Here is a 21817-nt window from a genome sequence, read left to right as displayed (position 1 = left end):
CGGACCACCACTGCAATACAAATAATTTATAAAAAAGACAAACGCATTCCGCAAGTAGAAATCGGTCCTGCGATTATAAGCAGGACACAGAACACAGTATAAATACCACAGACTGTATATAAATACTCAATGCAGGTAACAGGCTACAGAGAGAAAACACCTCTACTCTGGCAGAGATAACTGTCTTTATTAGTATTAGTACAGTGCATGTGTGCAGGGATTCGTGTTGATGAATATGAAGACAGTGACAATCTTTTCGTTTCATTTTATATGTAATTATTTACTAAAAAAAAGAAAAAAAGAATACGAAATAAAATGAACAGTAAATATAGCAAACTTTCAATGAACAAATTCTCGTTCTCAATAACAAGAACCATCAGTAAAAAACAAAACAAGCTAGGCATAACTGTTTAAAATATAACCAAAATACATAGCAAATTATAACCGAACCGTTAAATCTACATTATTGCAAAAGGGAAATATTGATATTAAACAGTTTCATTGATATTGCATGAGTGAATTGTTTCTACTGAAGCATGTTGATTGTTGCATGACAGCAGCAGGAAGGAAGGAGCTCCGGTTTCTCTCCTTCACACCACGAGTGAAGCAGCCTCCCACAGAAGAAGCTCTTTATAAAGCCTGCATGCGATCTTGCATCAGATTTCATGATGTCATGTTCTATTTGAGGTCAAGGAAACGTGTTTAGGAATATACGTTAGGAGGTCATTCTTGGACTTTTCGACCGCAGCCGTGGGATGTAGGCTACCCCGGGAGGGACTTTTTTTTTTTACTGTTGGACCGTAGCCTGGCTTTGGCCATAACAATTCTGATGGGAGATATTTACGACAGTTCAGATCGGAAGCCGACCCAGGATGCCAGTGTGTTCGCGAACTTCCGCATGGGGCATTTGTATTTTGGAGGTTCTCTGCAGGAGGAGACAGCGTTTCCTTCGGCCCAGCAAGGCAGCGTTTCATTCCTACTGCAGTGGTGTTTTGCCGGAACGTGTACCGTTTAGCCGTGTAATAAACCCATTCATTTCCAGGTCCGGTTCAAGAGTTGACGTTCAGGTGTCCAGGCACATCAGCATGTCGTCCATCGCGATGTCTCAGAGAATGGTTTGGGTGGACCTAGAGGCAAGTTATAGGGCTAAAACCGGCCTGTATCTGTGTAGTTCATTTAAAATGCGACTGTTGGTAAGTTTGCTAACATAAGCTAATAACATGTACCACACCAAGCTAACCAGATGTAGACCAAATGATGCTGGTGAGTTACGTTGCACATTACGTTGCAATGTGCATAACTTGGAATGTGCTAAGTAACGTAATCTAGGGACTATGGTTTAACGTTACATGTAACGCTTAAGTTATGTAACTTAACTGTTACATGTACTGAATAACGTTGCTGGTATGTTCCGGTTTAGTTTTGAATTGGCAACCGGACACCCTGCCTTCCTCGCTTCTGCTAACGTGAACGTTATATGGCAATGTAAACAGCTAGTTAGCACTTGACTGAGTAAAAGCATGAGGGCGTGCTAATACATGTTAGCGTACCAAAGATGAGACTTCAGAACATCTCCATCATGCTAAGCTAACGAACCCCTTCTGTTTCCTGTAGTGTGTAGCATCGCATCGTTAATCGTACAAAATAATACACAGAAACATGCCTCTTTAAAATGTGTAACATCTGCTTACAAATACTAATGTGTACACATTTGTAGGATATTACGGGTAAAGTTCTGTGAATAACCGAGCGGAATTGAGTGAAGGATGAGTGAAACACCGTTAAGATAAAGACGCAAGTCTAGTTGACTTTAATTTAGTACATCGTACATATGGTCTATCAACTCATATTTATTTCACTCCAAACCCGATAATAAACTATCCAAATTTCCCATTATGTGACACTGTAATGTGTGACCGCAGGCTCAGAGTTCAAGTTGTGGTCATTAGGAAACTCCTTCACGAGGAGTAGCAACTCATTTAACTGTTTGTTTACTTGTTTGTTCATGCCTGCACCCGAAAATCTCCGAATAGCGAAGTGATCTATGCTGCTTGCATGTTAAAATAATAAGAACTAAATAAAATAATAATATGTAATAAGAACTGTAACAAGTAAAGAAATGCTGTTGTTGAGGACCAGACGCATGTTATAGATCTATTTTTGAGAACTGAGTCTTTGTGTGTTTTTTAGATGACAGGTCTGGACATTGAGAAGGACCAGATCATTGAGATGGCCTGCATTATCACAGACTCTGACCTGAACCTTTTGGCTGAGGTAATATAAACATGAACACACTTCTCTTCTGTCTGGCATGTTAGGCTACATCCACACTACATCCAGAGATGGGCAAAAATACATCAAAATGTATTTTGATACAAAATACCCCTCAAATAAATGTATCAAAATAAAATACAAAATACTGGTGCCAGAAAATGTAACAAAATACAATACATGTGTTTTGTATTTAAAATATAGGAAATACTTTTTTCTGGATTTTCCGTTTTCTCACAATTTGTTATAGCAGAGCATTCAGGTTTGGGCTACATAATGTACACAAAGCTCTGGTGAAGCCCACAAAAAGAACAGTCACAGAATGTCAGTGTAACGAAGCACATCTGTGCTTGTTGATGGTCCTTCTTGAACATCATCTTCCTGAGACATGTTTATGAAGGCAAATCACTGTGAAAATCCGAGAGCGCAAATGAGATCCATGCGCGCGCGAAAATCAAACAGCCGCGCACATATTTTACTTTGACGAGCGCTTTTACATCACTCCGCGAGCAAAATTTCGTCTCGCGAGAGCAGAATTCACTCTCGCGAGCAGAAGTCGCTCGCGAAGCATAAACCTGCTCGCTCGCGAAACTTTAACCTGCTCGCTCGCGAGCAGTTTTTCTTTTTGACAGTAAGTGGGCGGACCCAGTCTCCATTGTATCTCTACATCTAATTGGTTACAATCCTCGTCTTGGGATAGACCAGATATCACTCTGACACAGACGCTCGGGGGAGATTATCAGATTGAAGGTCAGGGGCAAATAATGTACATTTTACTGCACGGGTACTTTTACTTTCTGCACTTAAAGTAGATTTTGCTGATAATAACATTGACTGAGGTTTTGAATGCAGGTATTTTACTCGTAGTGGATTATTGTTTCATCAGTATGGTATTAGTACGTTTACTGCAGTGAAGGATCTGAATACTTTTTCATCCACTTATTACTTGTCAGTGATTTAACAGTTAATATACAAACAGTGGTCCCTAATCTTGGCTCCAGATCTTTGAGCAGGTCCAAATTGTTGCTCATATTATATACAACTATATTATATCTCTTCTGTAAACACAACAGTATGATTAAATATGATCACATCATGTTTTAATCAATTAAGATCAAAGAGTTTCTTTGAGCTGTTTGTCACAAGAGGTTTGACTCAAACACACATTGTCTATAATAGAATGATGGAGTTTAAACCAATCTCAGCAACTTGACTTTAACACATTTTTAATTATTGTATTTAACAACTCTATTAACATCATTTGTATTTCATCAGCCTCTACAGTCTGAAAAGTTTACAAAACCTGTCAGACAAATGTAGAACATGCTGAGATGTAGTGGAGTAGTGTTTAGTGGCGGATTGAAAACCACCTCTATCAGACCTAGCGTCTGTGTCAGAGTGATATCCGGTTTATCCAAAGACGAGGATTGTAACCAATTAGATGTAGAGATACAATGGAGACTGGGTCCGCCCACTTACTGTCAAAAAGAAAAACTACTCGCGAGCGAGCAGGTTAAAGTTTTGCGAGCGAGCAGGTTAAAGTTTCGCGAGCGAGCAGGAGGTTAAGCTTCGCGAGCGACTTTTGCTGGCGCGAGAGTGAATCCTGCTGGCGCGGGACGGAATTTTGCTCGCGGAGTGATGTAAAAGCGCTCGTCAAAGTAAAATAGGTGCGCGGCTGTTTGATTTTCGCGCGCACATGGATCTCATTTGCGCTCTCGGATTTTGACAGTGATTTGCCTTAATACATGTTGTCCACCTGGCCAACTGTAGAATGTATGAAATAATAAAACTAAGAATACTTTCATAATATGCCTTTTAAATAAAATAAATTGGATATTTAATGTTTTTTCTTTTTTTTTAACAAATGGACATCTACTGTCACAGCCTGGCTAACTGTGAACTATATTATCTGCCAGTAATTAATATGGCATTATGACATTCACATTGAGAAGATGCAGCATAACTTGTAATACAGTGCAATATTAGATGGTCAGATGTCTCTTAAGGTTATCATGAACATACAAGCTCCCAATCTCCCTCTTCCTATAGCTAGCTACTCCACTGATAAGTTAACTTGCTAAACACTGGCTATGCACTAGCCTAGACAGCATGCTAGCGTCATTAGCATGTTAGCATCGATCGCTAGCTTGATATTATAACCATCACCATGTATATACAATAGACTATGTAGCCAGACCCAGACATAAATTATACATCAAGCTAGCACTCAGATAAACTATTTACCTTGACAGACAATCCGTTGAACTTGAAGATCTGAAGACTGAACTCGTGAACTGTTTTTTGATTCGTGGAGAAAGTTTTTTGAGTATTTTAAATACAAAATTACCCTACTCTAAAGTATTTTGTTACAAATTACTTTCGATTTTTATCAGCCCTATCAAATACAAATTACAAAATACTCAAAAGTAATTGAAATACGTATTTCAAATACAAGTAATAGAAATACTGCCCATCTCTGACTACTTCCACACTACTACGTTTTCGTTTTAAAACGATCTCTGTCCACACGGCGTTTCAGCATCGTTTTCATAATGATCTCCGTCCAGACTAAGACGTCTGAAAACTAATATCACGTGACTCTTCACGTACACTGGGCATGCGCGTGGGTGTCGATGTAAACAGGAAGTAGATTGGTTGCTTAGTTAAAAACAATACGACAGAGTAATAAAGTAGTCTTTAATAATGAAAAGTCGTGTTTGATACTTAAGATCTTCTCTAAAATCTTCCTCTATGAACTCAAACAGACATTTCGTGGAAAGTTTTAGAAGTTTTATTTTTCAGACTTAGTTACAGCGCTGCGGGTCTTCCTCTATCTCTCTCTCTCTCTCTCTTACATCAAATTTAGTTTAAAATCAACACTTACACATAAAGGTTTACTAGATTATGGATCCATAAATGTGGTCAACACACGTCTCTCATTCGTTTCCTCCGTTTCTTCGTTGTCTGTTCTCACTCGTAGCTCTGCTGGTGGCTGAAGTCTCTGTCTACTGGAGAGTAATTGCTGCTTTTGTTCCTTTATAGTTTATGTGTGGACTTCACAATAGTTGTGCAGAACAAAATAAGCATTAATAAGGACAGGAAAGTCCTCCGTTTTGTGTCCATCATCCTCCTCAAAGCCGCTAATCGTGACTTCAGACGGCCGCTCCGTAGCACTGATAACGCTGCAGGACACGCCGCTCACTGATTGCTCCAATAACAGCTGCTTCCTCCGTAATAATGCAGACTTTAACTGAACAACAGCTGCTAGTAAAGACAACAAGGTCAGCAACACCTGTAATCAGTTCTCCATGTTAAATTAACCTGGTAGTCGATCGATAATCAATGTTGTCAATTGTTGTTTATGAGTTTCCGGGTTAGGGTCACATGATAGGGGAGTGAAGAATCAGGGAAGGACCCGTCGTGACCAATCAAGTAGTGAACACGTCATCGTTTCCAAACGTATGCATTTACGCCGTCCACACGAAGACGCAACCCGGAGTTCTCAAATTTATCCGTCCTCGGGAGCGTTTCCAAACGAAAACTCCAGTGTAGTGTGTACGCTCAGTGTAAACGTAGCAAAACATGTGTGTTTTCAAATGGAAAGGGAGTAATGTGGACATGGCCTTAATTAAACTCATCTGTTATGTGTTTGCAGGGTCCCAACTTGATCATTAACCAGCCAAACGAGCTGCTGGAAGGGATGTCAGAGTGGTGTAAAGAGCATCATGGAAAGGTAAGCCTTCTTTGTGGTCAGAGGCTAGTAAGAAAAACAATGTAAAATCATTATTTTTGCACAGATCTCTGGGTTGCAAATTTGTCCCATTTTGCACTTTTGGCAACACGTGGGTGATTGTGGCTAAGTGGAGAGCAGGGCCATCCTTCAATCAGAGGATCGGCGGTTCGATCCCCGGCTCTGCTAGTCGCATGTCGATGTGTCCTTGAGCAAGACACGTAACTCGAAAATTGCTCCCGTAGCTGTGCCTACGGTGTGATAGGATCTGAATTGTAAGTCGCCTTGGATAAAAGCGTCTGCTAAATGACTGTAATGTAATGTTACACCCCATTCAGTGACAGGAAACAATTGCATTTTCATTCACAGTCCAAAGGACTCGTTTATCCGTCTATCCATCCATCTTCTATGCCAGCTTACTCATGTTGACAGTCATATGGGGCTGGAAACTACCTCAGCATGCAATACATGAGTATGAGTAGAATGCAAAGACACACCATATTTAGGTCGGCAGTTTAATGCAGAACTAATACACAGTGCTAACAATGTGAACTAGGGAAACTGAGTGACTCTGAATGTGCTTTTTCCCTCTCCTTAAACCAAATTCTGCATGTTTGAGTTTTCATTCTGACAGATTTCAGTAAAATGTCGGTTGTCTGATCGATATCGTTACTCTGTATATATGTCTATATCGTTACTATGTACTATGTATATATATCCATTCCACAGTGTAACTTGGACTCGTTTGAATGTTGTTTTTTCCTATTCTGCTGCGGTTAATGCAAACAAATATTTCTAATTAATTGGAATAGAAATATTTGTTGGCCATGGCTTCCCATATAACTACATATCTTCATATCATATAAAAACTTGGAGAGGAAGGTTTTGGCCACTAAAGCAAGAAACCAGATTCAAGACATTACTTTTGGACTTATCTTGGACCAATCATTATTGTAAAATGAGTAGTCCTGATTTACCTGACCCTCAGTAAATCTATCATTTTTTCAATTTAATTTGTTTATGGATTTTAAAAAAACAAGGTACAACGTGTGTTGGACGGTGTATTCTTCGAGATCCCGCCTCCTCAAACTCACTCACAGGGCTGACTTCTCGCCATTCCTGTAGTTTGCTCCAGTTGAATATAATAATATGTGGGTTGTCGTCATTCAGCGTTTCCTATTACAGTGTTTCAATTATAATTCAAATTCAGTCCATTTAGCGAGAATTCACTCAGGCAAAGGTCCAGAACATCACAATAATGTCTAACTTGCGCTGTGATTTATACCATATGTATTGAAGTAGCCAACAGTATTAACGTCTCTCTGTAGTCAACAAGTCACTATCTAATCAAATAAAGAAAGTTCAATTGAATAATATCTCAACAATATTTATTGTCAGTTTTCAAATTGAACTGGATGAATTATAAATAATACATAATCTAATAATAAATCAATATTCTCTCATTTCAAGTAAAATAAGGGATGCATTTAAGAATAGATTAAATAACCGAAAGCTTTTGAAAAATATGACTTAATATAATTGGCCTACAGCTTCAAATTCAGTCCATTCAGGTGTGAAGTGATGTCAACCAAGAAAACCACGATATATTCTTCTCATCTTCTAAAAAGAGAAATGTGTGTGCAGGGACTTTATGTGTGGTTATCAGTTCTAGTCCTCTCCGTTAACATCATTGTTGGGCAGTTAATTCATGTTAGGATTCTGATCATACTGGGCTGTACCTTCACTTCAGATGTGAGTGGGTGCGTTTGCTCAAAAGAGTTGTTCTTTGTCTCATAGTGTGGCTTCACATCACTGATTTTAATAATCGCTACAGCCTCTGAACATATGAGACATACTGGTTTCAAACTGACCGTGGGAAGAATTAACCTATAAGAGTCTGTCTATTCTTGGTTTAAGACTCTGGTCTCTCTGTCCTCTTCTCTTTTTGGAGAACGTCATGTGAAATAACTTCTCTGACTCACGTACTATTCTCTGACTACTCGGTCTGTGGCCAGTCTCTCCTGTGTGTGTAAAATCTCACTCGAGTCGGGAAGCATGTCAGAATACACATATTTGATTGGCTGAGCTGCATCACGTGATGTGATTTAATACGCATGTAATTGGTCGGTGGGTTTCCTGGACCGCTAAACGAGTGCCGTAAAGGTTAGAAAAGCTGCGCCGGTTAAAATAAAAGCGCTCCGTCAAAATGTAATAATTCTCAATTCTCTATTGGTTGTAGGTCTAGGGTCCAGAAACAACGACGTCTGGGTATGGATCCGAACCGCGGTCCGCTTATTAGTGACCCCCTGATCTAGACCGTCTAGGCCCGCCACAGCTTCAAAATGAACTGAAAATATTATTACTAGTGCTGGGCAAGTTAACGCGTTATTATCGTGTTAACGCATTAATTAATTAACGGCGACAATTATTTTATTGCGCGTTAACGCAGTTTTAAAAAAAATTATTATTATTTTGAAAGTCCGTTGCTCACTGGCTCTGAATACACACACAGACAGACCATGGGTCACAGGAGGGGCGGGATGTTGATCAGGATTGGCTTGGGATGGGCGTCATCACGCGTCTCAACCAATGACAGCATTTAGGGTGGGCGGTGCGATAGCCTATCAGCGTTGAGATGCTCCTCCTGCCATCACTGACGTCCTGCCGTTGTTGAATCAGGAAATCAATACTGTATCCGTCTGTGTTCACCCAGAGCTCTATGATACCTCATATTAGTGGAGACCGGACCAAACTATGTGTATAAATGTGTGTGTGTAAACCATGTGGTACAAACAATGAATAGACGCTGCCGTATTTACGTCTGTGTGACGTTATGTTGAGTGTTGATGGAGGTGCTACAATGTTAGCTTAGCATAGCACCGATTGATCCAGACTCCATTGAGAAAACAAGTATTTTAAAAGTTATTTGCTTGTCGTCTTGTGGAGAGAACTAACTAAACATGAATTCAGACTTTTTACAAATCGGCATCATTATTATGTAGTTATTTTGAAGTCCCTTTTTGTCCGTTTATTGCAGTTAAATCACAGTTAAATCAGTTTATTTAGTGTTCATACAGCTGTAGTAAACAGCCGACGTGTGGCTCGCTAGACACAGTGAATACAGCTCGATAAAATCCACGGAGCTCCTCTGGACTGTTATGAACCAGACATGACAGCGTTTAGTTTCCTGATATCTGGACTTCCACAACACGTACTAAATCTAATCTGGGGAAGAGTTTCGATTCAATTATAGTGGCTTAAATTATTCATAGAATATTATTTCAACACACTGCTTTTTTTGTTGTGTTGATTTCATAAAATATATATAATATAGATGAAATATTTTAACTGCTACTGTGTGAAGGGAATACTGCTGTTAAAAGGCACTTTATTTGTTTGAAGTGTTTGCAAACCAAATGTTATTGCACTTTTGTTCATATAGCAGTACTTTTCTTGAATTTTGCGCATAACAATGCGATTAATCGCAAAAAATATCATGCGATTAAAAAATTGTAATCGTTGCCCAGCATTAATTATTCCCCTTTAATCTCGGGGGGGTTAGGGAGGGATGGTCGCTGTGGGAGGGTCCCCTCATGGAATCTTGCAATACACATTCCTACCAATGTGTTCACACTATTCCAATGATTTACAGGGGACGGTTATGCACCAAGCTATGCTGTAAGTGTGCCAGCAAAGGCAGACAAGAAGAAGAGTGTGCTACTAGCAAGTGTGTTACAGACTGTATCTGTTAAAAGTGTTCAGTGATATATGCAGTGGGTGTAACTGTGTCTCAGTCAGGACTGACGCAGGCTGTACAGGACAGTAACATCACCCTGGAACAAGCCGAGTATGACTTCCTGTCCTTTGTCAGACAGCACACCCCGCCTGGACAGTGTCCCCTTGCCGGTGAGTTACTTTTTAGCATTAGCTGCAGAATTGTGATTTTACTCAACTATGTTGGCTCCTACAGTCATGTCCCATGATGCCTCTTCCTGCAGGTAACTCTGTGCATGCGGACAAGAGGTTCCTGGACAAGTACATGCCACAGTTTATGTATCACCTTCACTACAGAATCGTTGATGTTAGCACCATTAAGGAGCTCTGCAGGTCAGTATTTAATATACAGGAGACAGCTGATCTTATTAAAGCCTTGTTATTTACTCAACCATCCGTTTGTTTGTCAGTTTGCAAGTCAAAGGCCCAGTTTTAATATTGCAGTGCTTTTGTAACTCAATGACTGTGTCTACTTAGCAGTACATCAGAATAAATGTAAGATTGAATGCATTCTCTTCAATGTGACTATATTTGAGATAACTGTGGGTTTGTTTTTGTTCTCTAAATGCTTTCAGACGGTGGTTTCCAGAGGAATACAAAATGGTGCCTCACAAGAAAGCAGCCCACAGGTAAACAATAATATAAGCTATTGTGTTTTACTTGTAGCTGTCAATTACAATGCACTGTACTCACCAAAGTGACTGCTGAGATATTTGAACACAACACTACAACAAAGTCAGACAAGGCAAACACAATGAATCAAGACAATCAGAGGCTGGAAGCAAACCAGCAGTTTTTCATGAAGGTCAACATGAAGGTCAACTTGAGTAAGTACAGTTTAAAGTTGAAGCAGGAAGTGGGTCTGTAAAATTGTGATACATTTTTACAACAGACAGTTTGTGTAATCATTTGACCTGTCTGGTCATGTCTCGCTCAGCTCACTTGTTTTTAGTGATATTGTCATGCTCTAAGATTTCAGTAAGTCCATTGGTATCATAACGACATAACTGATCTCAACCTGTGAAAATAAGTTCCCAAGTTAAAATGAATCAAAATGATCCTTTAAGGTCACTTTTAAGGTTCAAAGGAATATAAATAATTCAATGACTGTGGTTTCCTCCTTCAGAGCCTTGGATGACATCCAGGAGAGCATTAAAGAGCTGCAGTACTACAGAGCCAACGTCTTCAGAGCCTCAACAGAGCAGAAGAAGCACAAGAGTGTAGAGAACAGAGGCAACAGCAACAGTTAGCACTTTTCAAGGAGGCTATGGAAACTTCAGTGTTGTGTTCCCTTATTTCTTCAAGAAAGCAGTTTCCCCAGTCAATTTCATTTATGCGATTGTTTTCATTGATTTTAGTTTTCATTTATATTTAGCTGCCCAATGATCCTTTGTTTCAGTGTTGGTCAAAAGTTAAATATAGAAGTTTCATCAAAGGGAGCAAGCTTCTTATATAAATGTTGTGAAAGCATCAGGTTTTCATTAAAGTAACATGAAACTGCTGTTCTGAGGCACTTTCTTGAAGAAAATCATGTAAACTATGTTTTCTGTCACAAAATCCACTTTTGAAAATTCGCTTCGCATTTGGTGTGAACACATCATAAGAGGTATTAAACCAAACATATTCGACTCATGAACTACTTATGGAAGAAAGAGTATTTATTCCACATTAAAGTTAAACATAAAATCCTATTCTTGGTCTCTGGAAGGGACTTGGTCATTGGATTATTCAAACAGTACTGAGCAAAAGTAGTTTATAGTATATGTGCAACTAGTTTCAGAAGTAATGAGTCCAAAAATATTAGAGTAATAAACTATGGAAAAAAGGGTTTTTATACTACATCAAAATTAGACAAAAATGCCTATTTTTTGGCTGTGACATTAGATTACTCAAAAAGTACACATTAAAAGTAGTAGAGGTCATTTTTTAATTTATTACATTTTTTATTTAACCAGATAAGTCAACCAGTTGTCATTTGCAATGACGACCTGGCCAAAAAGTTGTTTCAAACGAATAAAATATAGAAACATCTCAATCAATCTCATACAGAAATGACAACATTGTAGTGGATTTAAGGGCCTAATTCACGGGTTCCCTTTAAGGGAAAGAGAGTAACCATGATGCAATGTCAGGTTGGGGATTAAAGGTGAGAAGGAAGTCAGTGTTTGTCATGTTTTTGGGAGTGGAAATAAACGGCAACAAAGTGTGCAGCCAAAAAGAGAAGTTGCTGTACGTGTTAATTCCGTTGCTCCTACAACATGTGTACAAAATATATAAAACAATAAATAAAAAAGTGTTCCGGAGAATCAAACTCAAACAGTTGCAGTGATCAGAGACTATCGTTTGTAATGAGTTATTGAATGAGGGTGTGGACTTTTAGCTTCTTTTGCAATTCATTCTATTCGCTTGAGCAGCAAACTGGAAAGAGAAGCGGTGAGGACTTTAGGAATGGCCATGTTGATGAAATTGCTAGAGTGTAAAAAATCCAAAAACAGATGACTCATAAACTACTTATGGAAGAAAGGGTTTTCATCCCACATCAAATTTAGATGATATTTCCGACACACGTGGTGTGTCGTCCATCAATCTAGTCCTTGGGCAAGACACTTAACCCCAAAATTGCTCCCGTGCTGGCGCTGAATGTGTGTCAATGATTAGTTAGAGTTCTCATGGTGTAATGGGAAAATATTCCTATACCTGCTTTGCGTGAGTCTTTTCATGCTGAAATTAGTGCTGGGCAACGATTACAATTTTTAATCGCATGGATTTTTTGCGATTAATCGCATTGTTATGGCAAAGATCAATAATGAATTCAAAGGTAGTGTATTGCGCACTTTTATTTTAAAAGTACTGCTATATGAACAAAAGGGCAATAACATTTGGTTTGCAAACACTTTAAACAAATAAGGTGCTTTTTAACAGCAGTATTCCCTTTACACAGTAGCAGTTATATTTCTTGCTATATCTGTGCTCAGTGTGTGACTGTATGTGAAACGTTCCACTGCTGTGCAACATGAATAAAATGTTTCAGCACGTTTCAGCAAAATATCTGTCTTCATGACAGTCAGAGCATATGAATGCAGCTCTACTGTTCATCAATATAATGCTGTAACTCCAAGGTAATGATGGTTACCCAGCGATCAAAGAATAAAGACACTTTACGCACAATTTAGGTGTATTTTCCCTTTAACTCAGGAGATGCAGCATGTTTTATACTTAATGTGAATATAATTCATACTTTGTTGGCATCTTATTCTGAAAACCGGATGTTCGTCTGAAGAAACCGGATGTTATCTCACGTTAATCTTTCTGCTAACAAAGTCCTTCGCTCGCTCCCGATCTGTGCCGTTTAAATGCATTTACCGTGAATGTCAGCATATCGGTGTACTAACATGTAAGTGTGCTGAGTTGACTCCGGAGATCTGAGTGTCTGCTGACTTTACCGCAGCGATGTCCAGTAGTCTCCATTCCTCCACCGCTGCCAGTGAGCAACGCACTTTCAAAATAAATAAAATGCGTTAACACACTATAAAATATTTGTCGGCGTTAATTAATTAATGCGTTAACGCGATAATAACGCCTTAACTTGCCCAGCACTAGCTGAAATACATAACACCAGAAAGCAGGTTGTATTTTAAGTATATTTATTCTCTGAGCAGAGAAGGTTCAATCATCACAACAGAATGTGTACAGTCTCAGTGAGGAAGAACCAAGAAAAAAGTGAACAAGCTTTCTTTATACAGAATGAGCAAAGGTGGGGCCGATGGCCAATGTTACAGACATTTCAGTATCAGACTTTTGGTCTCAGACTGATAGGAACAACAATGAACAACAAACGGTCAGCAACCAAAGCAAGCGGCCCAAAGGCCTTGGTGCTGGAACATTCTCACACAACACAGTTAGTTATTATGTGAACAGGCAAGAGAGAACTCTTCTTCTGCACAACAGAGACATGGTGAAGTTCAACAAAGTTCAGAGCAAAATTACTTATGAATACAATATACTGAGTAGAAATATATACTAAGTAAGTAGAAATATATACTACATAAAAAAATACCATTACAATGGGCAGGTGGCACCTTGCATGGTAGCCCCTGCCATCAGTGTATGAATGGATGAATGATGACATATAGTAAAATAAAGCACTCTGAGTGGTCGGAAGACTAGAAATGCGTGATACAAGTACAGTCCATTTTGTGAACTGAACCAGAGGGTCAGATGGACTTTCAGTGGTACTGAAAGCTGTTTGCAAAGCTTGCATGTAGTCATATGAAGTAGGGTTCTGGCTACCCTCTGAAACCTCTGTATCTCACATGCTGGACCTTTTGGACTTTCCAATATTCTCTGTCTCTTCACATTGTCACTGCCATATTTTTCTAGTTTATTAGGGCCCGAGCTACCAACAACGTCGGGCTGCGAAGGCCCTATTGATATTGTACCCGTTTGGGTAAACGTACGCATGGTTGGAGGACTTGCCATGCATGAAAACTCACCAACTTTTGGGGACTTGTCTGGCCTGGTGAATATAGCCATCTGAAAAAGAATGCATCTTTCTGTGTTAAGAAATGGCTCTCTAGCGCCCCCTACAAGTCGGACCGGCGATGCCCCTCGGCCAGTATGTCCGATTGACTTGAAATTTGACACACATGTCCACTTGAGCTAGAGCTACAAAAAAGCCAATCAGACCCCTAAGCTCCGCCTCCTTAGATTTTCCGCCATATTGAATTTAGTGTAAAACACATTTCTGCGAACTCCTCCGACATGCTTAGTCCCATTACTACCAAATTTGCTGTGGATCATTACTGGATCTACGTCATCAAAAGCTTTTTGATATCTCTTTTCGTTTACAAGATATGTACCAATAAACTTCTTGGGGGCGTGGCTTAATATCAATACATATAACTTCTCAACCATTTGTCCTAAAATTACCAGATTTTCAGCATATGTGCACATTGCATCCTCTAACATACCCTGATATTTATTTTGCATTCAACAACTAGGGGGCGCTACAGTAAACCCTCGAAGTTGTGCTTTTTGTCACTTTTTGCAGATTTCAGCCTTCGCACTTTAACGAACTCCTCCTAGAGATTTTAAGCGATCAACTTCTACTTTGGTCAGGATGCTCTTAAGACCTTTGTGATTAAAAGTTATCAAAATCGAGAGTTTTCATCAAAGAACCTTGACGTGGCGTGGCGGCCATTTTGCCTCATTGTTTATGAAAAAATAAGTTGTTATAACTCCAAGGTACATTATCCAATTCGCACAAAACTTCTTATGCATGATTCTACTTCAAGCCTAAACATACTTCAATTGAAAATATTTCAATAACTCATAGCGCCGCCTACTGGCTAAAGGAAATGTCATATTTTATACTTTTATTTATTCCTCCTAGCCAGGTGACCTGATGAGTCTCAAATTTGGTAAGGATAGCCTTAAGACATTGATGATAAATTGCCATGAATATTGTGAGTTTTCGTTCCACGCTGTTGCCGTGGCGACGCATAGTTTGCCATGAAAAAGGAAGCTGATGGTTTAGTGGGTTGGGATGCTCAAAAACTCATGGAACTTTGTACATGTGTCACAGGTCATTGGAAGAAATAGTTTATATGATTTTCTTTATTGGCCGTTTTAAATTGCCTCTATAGCGCCCCCTACAATATTTCAAAAGAGCAGCCCCAGCGCTACGTTTTGGCTACATGTATGAAACTTGGTAGGCACATGTATCCTATGGAGACTTAAGAATAAGTCTCTTGGGACCATGCTCTAAACCCTAAGTCTGCCATTTTCAATTTTGTATGAATTTATACAATATTTCGACGATGCAGCCCTCGCAGTACGTTTCACTATCTATATATACAATTTAGATGTATAACATTTGGTAAACAGATGTATCACATGTAGACTGACAAAAAAGCCCCGAAGCTCTAAACCCAACCGGAAGTCAGCCATTTTGAATTTAGTGAAAAAAAACACATTTTTGCGAACTCCTACATGCTGGCTCCGATTTCTACGAAATTTGCTGTGGATCATAAGTGGATCTAAATCATCAAAAGTTATCAAAATCTTTTTGATATCTCTTTGTGTTTACAAGATATGGACCAATACACTACTTAGGTGCGTGGCAAAATATCAATACACATAACTTCTCAACCATTTGTTCTAAATTCCCAAAATATTCAGCATATGTGCACATTGCATCCAGTAACATACCGTGAGAATTGTTTTGCATTCGACCACTAGGGGGCGCTACAGTAAACCCGCAAGGCCTACTGGCTAAAGGAAATGTCTGATGTAACTCAGCTGGACTTGTTCCAAATAGTCCCAAACTTCTCATGCTTGATAACAGTCATGGCCTGAGGATGTCTACGAGCTAATTTTCACTAATACTCAGAGCGCCACCTGCTGGCCAAAGGAAATCTGGATTTTGTAATAAACACCTCCGATTTACATGAATTTTACACAATGTGGTTTACATTTGACACAGAGCTACATGATGCATGTTTGCACGTGTTCTGTAGCGCCAGGCAGCGGATACAGGAAGCATCGGACTATTTGCAAAGCATCATTTCCGGCATCAGGCGGTCCACGCGGGATTAAAAACGTCTCGCTTGCGGACGCGCCGTCCGACGGTCGCGGACGTTCTCGGACGCGCAGGCCGGAGTCCCGCCGGCACCCCCGACGCGCTGCAGATTGCGAGGGCCCGTTCATCGCTGCTCGCAGCTTTAATTGATTTTATTTTTGGTTGATGTGAAGATCCAAGGAAAGATGGCGTCAGATGTTGTAGAGATTGTAAAGCCCTCTGAGGCAAATTTGTGACGTTGAGCCATATAGATAAAATAGACTTGACTTGACTTAGTTTTGAAGCTCATGAAGAAACAGAAGTGCAGTACCTCCTTGTGTATAGTGAGAACAGTTGAACAGCAGGAACTACACGTCAATACCCTCTTCGATAGCAGACCATCCTCAGCACTGGACAAAACATCTGCAACGACCGCGGATGCTCCTCTCGACACCAGTCTCTACTTTCACACTTAGTCACACTTTGTTGACAGTGGACAGTACCAAACTCACACACGTTAGTGTGCATTAACCTGACAAAACAGTTCATAGTCCAATACTGCATAACAAACACTATCTGGTCTGCAACAACACACAGAAAAAAAAGGTTCTTAAATGGTTCTTTAAAAGGCAGTGTGGTTCCACGAAGAACCATCCCCTACTGAAGAACCATTTTATCTATTGGATGGTTCTACATGTTTTTCATATGGTTCTTTGGGGTATTAAATGGTTCTTTGGGATATTAAAGGGTTCTTAATTCATGTTTGAGTTGTTGAATCGTGGGGGATGGGATAAATTAGAAAAAAAACAATCTTGCCATGATCTGAGTGATACATATATATATACAAACATATACATATATATATATATATATATATATATACATATATATATACACATACATATATATACATACACATACATATATATACATACACATACATACATATACATACACATACATATATATACACATACATATATTCATGTCGGTGAATCGGGCCTTAAATATATTAAATATATTAATAGCTGTGTTCCAGAAAATTCTAAGGGGAAAGTCATGAATGACAACATAAACCACCAATCACGATCATGAGATATGTGTCCGCCCCGCCTACTTCCAAGTGACAGTCGTCCATCTCTCTGACTGACCAGATAAGACCAACGTCTTTTCAAACCAGCCGCCTGCAATTAACAGTGGTCGGTCTAAGGTAAGTGTTGGAAGCTTGGTTATTACAGGCAAATTATTGCTCTTTTTTATCATGTCACAGCCATCCGTTATTCGAGTGTCTGAATAAGCTAGTCGACATCGAATATATAGTATTGGTGCCTGTAGCTTGGCTGGAAGCGCCATATTTCCCTCGTTTTGTGGATGCCGCATATATATATTTGTGGATTTTGAGGTAATGTTAGACTTTTAGTTTCAACAATCCTTAGGTTGTTGAAATCGTTATGAGTTCATTTCGCATGTATTTCGTTTTCTAACGGTAACTTGACCGTTAGTTAATTGCCTTTGCTTGTCTGCTAGCTAGTTGGCTGAAGCTAACGCTAGTTAGCTAGCTAACGTTAAATCGTTAGCCTAGATAGCGCGCGGAAATATATTTAACCTTAATTTAGCTAAGGTGCTATGCTTCTGCCTGTGAAATATATGTAAAATGTCATTAGCGTTAGCTGATTAACTAACACGGGTTAATGTTACTGTATGTCTAGATGTGAACTATCTAATTACTTTAGCTATCAAATATTCTTTATTAAAACTTTTTTACCAATTAAAAAATTATGCCATTGCTACATGTGCAGTTAACTCAATGCAATGTTATCTTAGCTAGCTAACTGCCCACGATTGAAAACGCTACCATTTTGTGCTTGCTAGTCGACGGAGTATTTCCAATTGTTGAGAGCTAACGTTAAAAAATGCCCTTCGGTTAGAGCTGCTTCGGACTCCATGTTTGACTGTCAGCGGCCGACAGCTGAGCTGTCTGGTGGGGTAAGACAGTAAATAAACGTGTGTTTGTAACTGTAGCTTGCAAGTTAAGGTCAGAAAGCTGCGTTAGCAACTGATGAAGATCAGTCTTGACAATTGCAGGCACCGCTAGTGTTTTGGCTAACGGTAAACTAGCGATGTGAGTGAGTGGGCGAGAGAGAGGGAGCGGCGTTGTGGCTGCCGTCAGACAGAGCTGTGCTGATCCGCGCAGAGCTTAGTGAGCTGTAAAAACTGAAGGAAGCTGTATACTATGTGCCACATTTTGTGATTATATAAATTATGTGGACCTTAAAGCAATTCCTGAATGTTGTGTAAATACACATTATTGATTGTAGTGACACAAACGAGCTTAAATGTATGATTTTTGACAAGCTGTGGAGGATGAAGCAGGACACTGTTTGAATAAGTTTCTCAAGGAGAGCACAGGACATGTAACTTATACAGCAGACACTTATGTTCCAGCAGGTAAAAATAATGGATTTAATGTTAGTTGACCTTAAAATGTTGGTGCTTGTATGATTTGTCAGTTTGAAGGCAAATAAACCTGTTGATTTGCTGTAGTACAAACAAGTGCAAAGATAGCTGTAGACATTTTCTGATAATAGTATACTTTTATCACACAGTATCTGTCAATACAAAGTTCAAATGAACACATGTGCTGCTAATGTCTGTGGCAAATGTATCTCTGCATTGAGAGCAGAGGATTGTGTTTTTGTGGATAGAAAGTTAAATTGGGTTTATTAATTGGGTATATCAAAATGGCCAGAAATAACTAATATAATTATAGTAAATTATAATGCATAGAACAGACCTGTTGCCTTTACTGTGCACAGGTCAGGAAAAACTCTGTTATGAATGATGGATGCTGCTCACCCAGACTTGAGCATAAGCTGTTCGTTTTCAATGTCTTGTGCAATACAGTAATAGGTTAAGCACTATAGTCATACAGTCACTAATGAATAATGTGGACATATGTAGTCGTTGTGATGGTAAAGACCTCATAATGTCAGGATCCCTGTCTGACCCATTGTGTGTTAACCTCTGTTTCCCCCCTAATCTCCTCTCCTCATGTGTCTGTCTTTCCCCTGTTTGTTTTGCTGTGCCATGTGCTTGGTGTTGTTTTCTCGGGCCTGCCTCCAGACACCTCCCATTGCCACCGCCCTGATGGATGCACAGCTGCGGACAATCTGGCTCGTTACCCAGCAGCATATCAACCCTGGTCTTGCAGGCCTGGGTTGTCAGTCCGTATTGTCTTCTGCCTCGGTAGCCTCCACCGCCGTTCCGTAAGTTGAACCCCGTTGTTCCTTCCTGAACTAATCTCTCTCCTCTCTGCTACGGGTGTAGTGTACTGGTCGATCTGCGTACTCTCCGGTGTCGAGCCACGGGACATCACACCGTCGATCTGCCTACCCTCCTCCGGTGTCGAGCCACGGGACATCACACCGTCGAGCTACCAGCCCTCCGGTGTCGAGCCACGGGACTCACACCGTCAATCCGCCTGCCCTCCAGTGTCGGACCACGGGCTCCACACCTTCACACACCTTCTTAATAAAATCCGTTACATCGGACTCTGTCTCCTGTGGTCTTGCGTTTGGGTCCTATCCGTGAAATCCCGTGACACATAACACTGATACATCGGCCATTCAAGGATGTTCAGCATTAAGCAAGGCAAGAATGTTAATTCCAAAACATGGACATGAGCCATGGCAACACATACCGACTCCTAACATGATTTTGGTTCAATAATGTTTCTCTCTGCCATAGATAATGAAGTAGATGGGCCTACACTTCTCCAGATGTCTGAAAGAATGAGTGAGCGAATCTTTCCCAAAATGAAAGACCAAGTGAAGTTCCTGTCTGCTTTAGCGCAGCTGAAAGTGTGAGTTACATTATACAGTCAAGCCATGTCATTTCAGTTACAATTCCAAGGATTTACTTGTCTTGTTTTTGGTAGTTTTTTTACATGTTGGCTTAAATTAAAATCTGATTTTCCTCCCCTTTAGCAGTGAAAGCGAAGCCCCTGTGAGTCAGAGAGCCCTAGCAGCCCAAGCAATGATCAACTGCCAAGTCCGGTTTCCTCCAACAGTCTTCACGGCACTGACCAACAAGGATGCAGCTCTGTTTGACCATTTGAGCCAAGACACAATGTAAGTTTGTGTTCCATAATAGAAGATGGCGACAGACAGCAACACGTGTGATGCGTTACATCATGTAAGCAAACCATGTACCTATCAACTGTGATCTCCAGATCAGACTGGAGACGTAACCACAAAAAAAAAATGTCTAAGTAGTACTTGCTATCTGACATTTTCAAAGCATGTGACAGTAATATAAATAGAAACGGTGTCCGACAAAAGTTCAGCTCTAAACGGTGCACAGCGCAGTACCACTCGTGGCCATTTATGACACAGTGTCATGGACATAATGAACAACAAAAGATATTTGAATAGTTTGAACTTATGCGTTTTTCAAGAACGAATATTCAAACATAATTGTTGGCCAATTTTGACAGCCGTACTGTACAGTAATGACATGTTATCTGCCTGTAAAACAAGTTTCCTTGTTAATCAAGTTTTAGGTCTGTATGCCATAGTGAAAACTATGCATCATGATGACAAACTACACATTTGCAGACCTTTAACTGCTCTTTCTGATCATTTGAGTTAGGTATCTCTGTTTATTGCGCTGATCTGGAATGTTAATCTTGTATAACGCCTTGTGTTTTGTTCCTTTTGAAAACTTACAGGTATCCGTCTCATATTCAGTATGTGCAGCTCTTTAAGTCTGTCCTGCTCAACTTCCCTTTTCTGAAGGAAAGTTATGGATCTGGATATGTAAGTATTTTCTCATTGACTAAAAGAGTAATGCTAAACTGAATTTTATGCTTCATACTTCATGCTCCAGCTCAGTCCTAATTGTATCATTGTTTATTACTTAGCAAACAGATGCAATGGATGCTGGGGACGACGAAAGAAGTACAAGCCACCATATTGCAACAATGAAGCAGGAGTGCTAAAAGATGAGGCCTAACTTGGTCATCATTCGCCAATGCCTGCAGAGAGTACAGAAGACACTATATTCAACAACACTCTACTGCAGAGGTCTTAAAAGAATTCACCTGCTTCTCTATTCCAATCTTGGTGAGTGTTTTATCTAATATATAACACGTGGTGCAGTGTTTCCCGCAGGATTTTGTGAGACTGTGGTGGGTGGACCTCAGACCCTGAAATGGACAGGCGCTGAACCAGAACTTAAGACAGAGGGCAATTTGGGAACAATTAACTATTGGTTTGACGACGCATATGCCCCTGGGGGAATGGGGCTATATTTCTGGGGTTCTAGTGTAGCCGGCTGATATCCAGACTTCCTTTTCAGTGCGCTGTTTATTTGTTTACAGTCTGATGAGCAACTTAAGATGTGAGACTGGAGTTGAGAAACGACGTGTACAACAAGATGGTTTTACAAGTAGCCAAATAATTTCAAACCAATAAATAACTTTA

General features: G+C 39.9%; 1 protein-coding gene across 2 annotated transcripts; it reads left to right on the top strand.

The window, feature by feature from the left end:
- The first annotated feature begins 672 nt into the window (after positions 1–672).
- On the top strand, positions 673–11277 carry smfn (small fragment nuclease). 2 transcript variants are annotated; one of them, XM_076101489.1, is made up of 7 exons: positions 673–1133; positions 2191–2274; positions 5927–6004; positions 9796–9907; positions 10000–10108; positions 10351–10404; positions 10902–11277. In XM_076101489.1, exons 1-7 carry the CDS (start codon positions 873–875, stop codon positions 11023–11025), a joined length of 822 nt encoding a protein of 273 aa, XP_075957604.1. In that variant the 5' UTR covers positions 673–872; the 3' UTR covers positions 11026–11277. The 2 variants fall into 2 exon arrangements, with proteins under 2 accessions (XP_075957604.1, XP_075957605.1); XM_076101490.1 differs by lacking the exon at positions 673–1133 and adding an exon at positions 1204–1263.
- Positions 11278–21817: the final 10540 nt, after the last annotated feature.

The sequence above is a fragment of the Anarhichas minor genome, unplaced genomic scaffold (genome assembly GCF_050575085.1).
Source record: "Anarhichas minor isolate MPS153535 unplaced genomic scaffold, ASM5057508v1 ptg000027l, whole genome shotgun sequence".
Taxonomy (NCBI): Eukaryota; Metazoa; Chordata; class Actinopteri; order Perciformes; family Anarhichadidae; genus Anarhichas; species Anarhichas minor.
Note: the sequence above shows the minus strand (reverse complement) of the source record. Positions and strands in the feature narration are given on the sequence as shown.